Genomic DNA, 9,051 nt, shown 5'->3' with positions numbered 1-9,051 from the left:
AGGGGCTGCGGTATTGGAGGTTTAAAAAAATATATATATTTTTTTTTTAATTATATGCAACCCTCCCTTGCTTACCTTGGGCCAATGAGAGAGGGAGGTTGATTCCTGGGAGTCTGGTGGCCTGAGTATTTGGTCTGTACCTCTCGCAGAGGTTAAGAATCAAAACAATGCTCTGATCCGCTACAGGGAGCAAAACACCTGCTGGAAGAGCAGACTGCTAGACCCCTGAGATCCTCTATAGAGTCCTACCTGGCCTGATGGTCAGTATCCCATTGTCAGTGACAGTCTGTCTCTGATGCTGATGGGGTGCCCCATTAGACCAGTGCCTGGTGGAAATTCCCCCACTCTGCCCCCACTCGCTGTGCCACATCTGCCTATCCATGCGCAGTTTGCCTTTCTGTTGGACTGCAAGTAAATTACCTTAACAACTAAAACAAAAACCTTGCTTATAATCTGCCCATTGCCAAAGATTACCAACCATCATGTTCTAGCTAGGAGAATTGCTAAAAATTAAACATGAAGAGAAATAGAGGGACAGCAAGAGATTCATTTAAAAGAGAAACGTGCAAAGTTACTGCTTTATAGTATAAATATATGTGAATATTAAGTGTGCTTTAATTTTTTTAATATAATTTTTTCTAAAACCTCCCTGATATCTCGATTCCTTAGTGAATAAATAATGGGATTAAATAATGGGGTTACCACAGTGTACAAAAGTGATAGAGACTTGTTTAAGTTGGATGAGTCTCCACTTGATGGAAATATATAAATAGTTATCAGTGTGGTGTAATATGTACATACAACAATCAGATGGGAGCTACAAGTGGAAAAAGCTTTCTTTTTCCCAGTGGTAGAAGGGATTTTAAGGATGGTAAACACTATACGTATATAGGTGATAAGAATGAAAACAAATGGTAGGAGTGCTATAGGTACAGAAAACATGAAAATCTGTAATTTTAGGAAAAATATATCCGAGCAAGCATGTTCCAGGAGGGGTGAAAGGTCACAATAATAGTGGTCAATCACATTAGAACCACAGAATTGCAGCATACATAACTGGATGATTACAATCAAAGTGGATGTAAAACTGAACACCCAAGCCACAGTAGCAAGCCAGACACAATGGCTGAAAACCATAATATTGTTATACTGTAATGGATTGCATATTGCTAAATAACGATCATATGACATCAAAGTGAGGAAGAAGGATTCAGCATTTGTAGACACAGAAAATATATAAAATTGAGTGACACAGCCTATAACAGATACAGTAGCTCCTTCAGCCAGTATTATGTAGAGCAGTTTTGGGATAATATTAGTTGTAAACAGCATTTCAGCTGAGGCCAGCTGACTGAGAAAGAAATACATAGGTGTGTGGAGGTTTCTAGAGGATAATACAATGGATGGAATGAAGATATTTCCAGATAAAGTAACACAGTGGATTAACAACAGAAAGGAGAAAAAGACTGTTTTCAAATCGTTAAGATGTTGGAACCCGAGAAGAAAGAATTCTGCAATGATTGTGCTGTTTTCCTGCATTATTTTCTGAATGTTCTGCAGGGCCAGTGTAGAAATGTTGTTCTCCCTTATGCAACATACACTTTGGAACCCTAATGAAACAAAGCAAAGCAAAATTCTAAACAGAGAACACGTAATAGCTAAAATATTCTAAATCAAATAGAGTTTAAATATATTATAAAATATAAAGAGTTTGGTAATGAAGTAATCAAGTCTCTAACAAAAAGTTGAACTAATAAAATAAAAATAAAAAACATTAGTAATATATTAAACCATGGACACATAATATAAGATTATCACAATCACCTTTTAAAATAGCATTTAGGATCAGGAGAGATTCCCTTGGAATCCAGGGTGGCTCTACTTAATATGTTTGATATCTAAAGATAATTCTAAAGCTAAATACATTCACTCTTTGAATTGATTAAAATGCTCCCACAGCTCACTCAGAATTGTCTGAATAGCAAAGCAGTTTCTTACACAGTTAAGAGAAAGAAAATTGCAACATAGTAGGTGAGTAGAATCAATCCCTTCGGGCTTTTTGCGGTACACACAGTTTTTTTCAGAGAAAAGGCAGTATTTACATAACAGGGATCCCACCACTGGCCACTCCTCATATGGCTACTAGAGATGCTTCTTGGTGCAGTGCTGCACAGTGTCAGTGTCTCCACCCTCTGCATGGAGACACTGAACTTTCCTCATAGAGATGCATTGTTTCAATGTATCTCTATGAGGAGATGCTGATTGGCTAGGGCTCTGTTTGGCGTGTCCTGGCTCTGCCTCATTGACAGTCTCAGCCAATCCAATGCTTTCCTATGATCGCCACTTCTGATGATGTCAGCCAAGCAGACAGATCGGGGCAGACAGCAAAACGTGTAAAAAGGAGATATAAGGGATATCGGGCGCTCCAAGCTAATAATAGTACAAAAGCAGCCTAAAAACACTGCAAGTGTATTGTCACCAAGTGCACTTATAAAGAACAGAAATACCACAAAGAAAAAGTGTCAAATCCCACACTGTGATAATTATTCTTTACCTTTAAGGCAAAATAAAATGTACTGGGTCTTTATCGTGATGGAACCCTAAATCATATAAATACACAGCAGAGGAACCATAGTGTAACCTGTATTAATAAATATAACAGTGATACAATAAAAATGAAATACTCACACTTTACATAGCCCTTAAAAGATGGCTCTGAACTTTAAAAAGCATGTCACTGGAACCCTGGAATTTCTGGGTAAAAACTGGAACCGAGAACCAAATAAAAGATTAAAAGATAGAAAAGGTGTTTATTAAAAAAATTGGTTAAAACTGAATATACAAGTAGCACAACGCGTTTCAACCTTAAAAGAGGTCTTCCTCAGGTGCAGTCTACCTAACAACTGACACAACAGGCTACATATACCCTAATACTAGCTATACATAACGTAAAACAGGTGTAGTAATTGAAACATATGTTCTCAGTATTCTCTTGCGACCCATTTTTTGCTCTCCACAAGTTTAAAGGGATAATCCAGACATGGACCCCTTGCTCACGGTGCCTAGGGAGATATCAGCTATGCATCACTGATGATGCCTAACAAGGCTGAAACGATTGTCTGGGGTTGCTGTGTCTCTCGTGCAGAGGGAACTTGCTGGCATTTCGGATCTGGACTGCCGGTATGGGTGGGACCAGTCTGATATGTTTCAGAGATGTTCTCTCTGTAATGGCACAAGATGAGCAAAAACCAGCTTGAGAACTGAGCGGGGACCCACCGAAGAGCAGGCTATTTCTGCTGCTGCCCGTTCTCAGTATTCTCTTGCGACCCATTTTTTGCTCTCCATATGTGAGAAAATTTCCATATATGGTCCGGACCCAATGTAGTTCGCCTTCCCCAATATGGCGGCTCATCCGGTTTTGGCCATATACGGAAGAGAAATATATAAAAATAAAGATATATATAAATATAGACATGTATAAGAAGATAAAAAGAACCTACCAGACAAAAAATAAATAAAATCGAGTAGAACTCCTAAACAATTCCAATAAAAGTGATAAAATGGTACTTATTTCAAAATCAATTTTAAGTTTAAAGTTCAAAATTCCATTTTATTTCCTGTCTACTGAGCTCATGTGCAATGTCACTACCTCTCCTGTGAACTCCAGAAATTTCAGATCTGATCCATGTTTCTCCAGAAAATGTTTGGACACACTATGATTGACAAAGCCATTTCTGATATTTCTAATGTGCTCGCCAATCCTAATGCTTAAAATCCTTGATGTCTTGCCTACATACTGGTAGCCACAACTACAGTTTAGTAGATTGCAACGGAATCACCCATACTCCGACCGAGTACCTTCCAGTGATGGACGCTTCCTAGCTTGCGCCGAGGACCACAAGCACCGCACCAGACACCACAACCACCACAGGCTCCACAACTGCCGTAGCTTAACTGGAGTCTTGCGTCTTCCTTCCACCCTGGTTCAGCCTCTGTCCTCCAGAACTGTGTGGGAAAGACTTCTCCTCCAGGAGAGCGTAACAGGAACAGATCTTAAAAGAGCTAAGTAATTAAAGCTCAAGGGAGTATACCAGGTATAGCAATCCCCAGTGTGATTATAGCAGTTCCCCTCCAATCACGAGACAAGACTATGTGTTGAGGGTCAAGAAGATCTCTTTAATAAGCACCAAAGGACTTTCTTTTATGCAGGTTTTTACACAAGGTTACCACCAACATGGTCTTGTGGAACAGCCAATCAAACACGTACAATACAGTTAAACACACCCAATCATTCCAGCAAAAACCCTCCCCTCTGCCTGTGATAGAATTACTGTACACAATGGGCTAATGTAATTATCACAGGCAGGAAAATACAGTTTTTATACAATTCTTCTAACTTTAAAAGTATACATGCAATATTAATAAAGTTACATATTCTAAATCAGCATACTCCATATACCAACATATCCTAAAATCATACCATTTAGTCCAGTGGTTCAAAAGTTTAGCAAGGGCTGATGAGAGATTGAGGAGGGACAAACCAGCCAGTTTCAACTGGTCTGGCAGTGTCCCTGGGACATCGCTCTGCTGGGGAAGAATGGGACAGGAAAGGGGGAGGGGGAGGGGAAGAGGCAAATTCTCCCATGGACCATAGTCACAAGGGAAGAGGCTGGCAAGCAGGCCTCTCCAAGACCAAGTGGCGAAGGGCAATTCGTCACATAGATATATCACATTTTTGGAGTGGCAAGTAATGGTGGACTTAAATTTATAGCTTTTTGGGGTATTTTTAGACTTTAAAGTTTTTACCGTTTTATCAGATATGTTAGTGTTTTAACAAGCAGTGCAAGTACCTCAGTGATAAAAAAAATCTCTATATCTATCTATAAATCCACATAAATAGATCGATAGATAGATAGATAGAATTAGATAGATAGAAATATATATTACACCATTTTTTGGATATTAATTATTATCATCACTGTATTTGTTTTGTTGACTGGCACAATCTTTTTTCTTTTCTTACCATTTGTTCAATTCTCTTGGATTGCTAGTGTATCCAATTTTCCGTGTTTGCGGTCTTTTTGAGTCAGTGCTGTATAAATTCCCTTTTTTTTTTTTATTTTTTTTTTTTGTTACACGTGAGTAGACATATAACATAGAAATTCACTGGGCCACAACAGCAATAGTAAAAATGCTTGAAACAATTATAAACAAAGAGTGACATTGCAAGTGTGGGATCAGCTCCTTGTCGTGGTAAACTGAGTGGACTAGGGACGCGATGAGCCCTCCAGAGCTGGCTCTGTTGTAATCCAGTAAGATCGTAGGTGTATAGTGGCATATTCTAGGTAGAGTGTGCCATTATTATTTTTGTTTAGTACAAAAAACTCAATGCACCTATGGCCTTAAGGCCACTAGATCCTAGTAGTGGTATGCCTCTGAGCCTAGTATCATTATGGTTCCTGGGGGAGTCTCGTGTCAAAGGTGAGGGGGAGGGGGAGGGGATGGTGAGTGTAGTTGGGAGACCTACTCATCTATATGGAGTAAGGGGTAATAATATTGGTCCGTCAGAGTGTGAAAGTGACCAAGTAGTGTGAAAAAAATTATAAGAAAACTGTATTATTACGAAAGAAACTGATTGTAGCCTGGTGTTATTAAGGCTGCTAAACTGTCATCTGTTGAAGGCTTCAGGTTGTGAATAAACGCCTGTGTGGGCTCTCTGGGGAACAAACAGGAAGGTAGTCGCAGGGTCTCATGTATGTGGCTTTGCGTTGGCTCCCACAGTCCCCATTTGCCTTAATGAGTCCCTTGGGAGGCTGATGGTTTCCAGGAGTTCCACTGCCCCGTGTAGATCCTGTATTGCGTGGACCAAGTTGCCCTGAAGGACTTGGAGGGTTCTCAACCGCACCATTTATAGCTGATGCTATAAGTCAGAGAAGAACGTGAGATCCATGTTCTCACGTTTTTATGGAGAGGTTCCGTTAATGGCTTTCTGGACAACAGCTTTGTCGCTGGTACTCTGGAAGTGCAGCACCAGATCCCTAGGCACTGCCTCAAGGGCCCTCCATGGTTTAGGCACTCTGAAGTATTCATCGATGGAGATCTGCTTGGCCTGTTTTGGGGACAGCAAGGCCGTGAGTAATCTCCTCAGTAGGAAGCTCCGCCACTGGGACTTCCTCCAAGATGCCCCTGATCTTCACATTCTTGCGGTGTCTTTTTTATATTTTTAGGGGAATGTAGTGTTTTTTTGTTTGTATGGAGAGGGTCCCTTAACGGCTTTCTGGACAGCAGCTTTGTCGCTGGTACTCTGGAAGCGCAGCACCAGATGCCTAGTCACTGCCTCAAGGGCCCTCCATGGTTTAGGCACTCTGAAGTATTCATCGATGGAGATCTGCTTGGTCTGTTTTGGGGACAGCAAGGCCGTGAGTAATCTCCTCAGTAGGAAGCTCTGCCGCTGGGACATCCTCCGAGATGCCCCTGATCTTCACATTCTTGTGGTGTCTTTTTTATTTTTTGGGGGGAATGTAGTGTTTTTTTGTTTTTATTTTTAAATTCTTTATTTATGTATGCAAGTCAAAAGACAGATATTGTACGTTATAGACATAAGCAAAATGCATTCATTATCGAGTCTTAAAAAAGAAGAAAAAAAAGATATGTCTAGAAATTGGATTTCTCACAAAAAATGTTCTAGTATAGATTAAAAATACCTAAGCTCAAAGAGAGAGAAGAGACTAACTATCAAACAAACAAACGAAACAACACCCACAAAAATAAATAAAAATATTCACGCCTGTTCGTGTTATTCCCCGTAAAAATACAGTGTGGTTTTCTTATCTATTCTTGTTGGTAGTAAACTCTCGCCATGGATCTCAAACTTTAATAAAGGATGGGATTGAATGTCTGATTTTTAAAGTCAGTTCATCCATGAGTAAATTATCTTCACTTTTTAAAATGACTTTACTTTTTGGGGGAATATCACTTTTCAACCATCCAGCTGCAATAACTCTACGAGCTGCTAATGCAATAGAGTACAATAGTTTATGTGAATGCTTGGGCATCCCCTCTATCTGTCTAGAGATTAAAAATGTCCAAGGCGAGAATTTAATTGGTCTTTGAAGGACGGCCTCTATAAAATCTTTTATTAGTTTCCAAAATTAAGTAATTTTAGGACACTCCCACCACATATGTAAGTAGAAGCCCCTAAATCCACATGCCATCTAAACAAAATTTTAAACATTTTCTCCTGTGACACCACGCAAACTGATATTTTAGATGCTGTTTCCCAGATATCAGTCCACACTCCCATCTCTGGAGCTTCTCCTAAGTCTGATGAAATTAGGCCTTTCTTACATCTCCCTGAAATAAACAGTTTTTCAAAAAATAAAGGAGTAGTTTGCTTTGCACTCCTAATAGCCGGAATCTGGGCAAAATGTCTAACCTGAAAATATTGAAAATAATCTCCAACAGTCAGATGTGTCTTTGAATTTAAGTCTTCAAAAGAGACTATCTCCCCTCCTGACCATAGATGTTGATCTCTAAGAATGCCTGCTCTTTCTAAATTTTTTAAATTATGCGGTCTCATGTCAGGGGTGAACTGCCTTTTCTGTAAAATTGGAGTAAGAGGAGACGGATTATTAGCGAGATTATACTTAGTTTTCAATTTATCCCATATGTAACGAGTTTAAAATTAAGGGGCACGATGTTCCTAGGGATACTCTAGATGGTTTGTCAAGCAATATATAACATGATAGTGAGTCTGACGTCATGAAATACGATTCAATCTCGACTGTAATAGTATAGAAGCAAATTTGGAAGGCCTAAGCCTCCGCTGTTCCTGGATCTATATAAAATATTCCTGGCTAATCTACACTGAACAAAATTTTGCCCCCAGTTTTCATGAGCTGAATTTAAAAATCTAAGACTTTTTCTATGTACACAAAAGGCCTATTTCTCTCAAATATTGTTCACAAATCTGTCTAAATCTGTGTTAGTGAGCACTTAATCCATCCTCCTCACAGGTGTATCTGTCAGTGTGCATTTGTGTGTCAGTGTGTATGTGCCAGTGTGTGTACCTGTCAGTGTGTGTACCTGTGTGTCTGTGTATCTGCCAGTGTGTTTATAGCTCTATGTCAATACGTATATCTGAGTGTCAGTGTGTGTATCTGTTTGTCAGTGTATCTGTCAGTATGTGTATCTAAATGTGTATCTATGCACCAGTGTGTGTCTCTGTGTTTCAGTGGGTATGTACCAGTGTGTGTACCTGTCAGTGTGTGTACCTGTGTGTTTGTGTATGTGCCAGTGTGTGTATAGCTATCTTTCAATATGTATATCTGAGTGTCAGTGTGTGTATCTGTTTGTGCATATGTGTGTCAGTGTATCTGTCAGTGTTTGTATCTGAGTGTATGGGTACACATATATACACACACTGGCACATACATACACACTCAGATACACACACTGATAGATACAGTGACACACAGATACACCCTGGCACATACACACAAATACACACATTGAAACTCAGATACACATCTTGACACATAGATACGCACACTGGCATATACACACTGCCAGATACACACTGACACACAGATACACACATATATATATGTGTATCAGCAGTGGCCAAGGTCAGTAAGGTATTGTCATGCATGAAAAAGGGCATTCATTCTCGGGACGAGAATATCATTTTGCCTCTTTATAAATCACTGGTAAGACCACATATTGAATATGCTGTGCAATTTTGGGCACCTGTTCTAAAGAAGGATATTACGGCACTAGAAAAAGTGCAGATGCGGGCTACAAAATTAATAAAAGGAATGGAACATATCAGCTATGAAGAAAGGTTAACAAATTTAAACCTCTTTAGTTTAGAAAAACGTCACCTGAGAGGGGATATGATAACATTATACAAATATATTCGGGGCCAATACAAACCATTGTGTGGAAATCTATTCACAAACAGGACTTTACATAGGACACGAGGCCATGCGTTTAGACTGGAAGAAAGAAGATTTCGTCTAAGGCAAAGGAAAGGTTTTTTTACTGTAAGAA

At 39.5% G+C, this 9,051-nt stretch overlaps 1 protein-coding gene across 1 annotated transcript; it reads right to left on the bottom strand.

The window, feature by feature from the left end:
* Nucleotides 1-603: 603 nt before the first annotated feature.
* Nucleotides 604-6,460, bottom strand: LOC134609586 (olfactory receptor 1J4-like). Its single transcript, XM_063453179.1, has 3 exons — nt 6,304-6,460; nt 5,780-5,920; nt 604-1,610 (listed from the first exon to the last, which is right to left on the bottom strand). The coding sequence occupies exons 1-3, from the start codon at nt 6,458-6,460 to the stop codon at nt 604-606; spliced, it is 1,305 nt and encodes a 434-aa protein (XP_063309249.1).
* Between the last annotated feature and the right edge of the window lie 2,591 nt (nt 6,461-9,051).

The sequence above is a fragment of the Pelobates fuscus genome, chromosome 1 (genome assembly GCF_036172605.1).
Source record: "Pelobates fuscus isolate aPelFus1 chromosome 1, aPelFus1.pri, whole genome shotgun sequence".
In the NCBI taxonomy this organism is placed as follows: Eukaryota; Metazoa; Chordata; class Amphibia; order Anura; family Pelobatidae; genus Pelobates; species Pelobates fuscus.
Note: the sequence above shows the minus strand (reverse complement) of the source record. Positions and strands in the feature narration are given on the sequence as shown.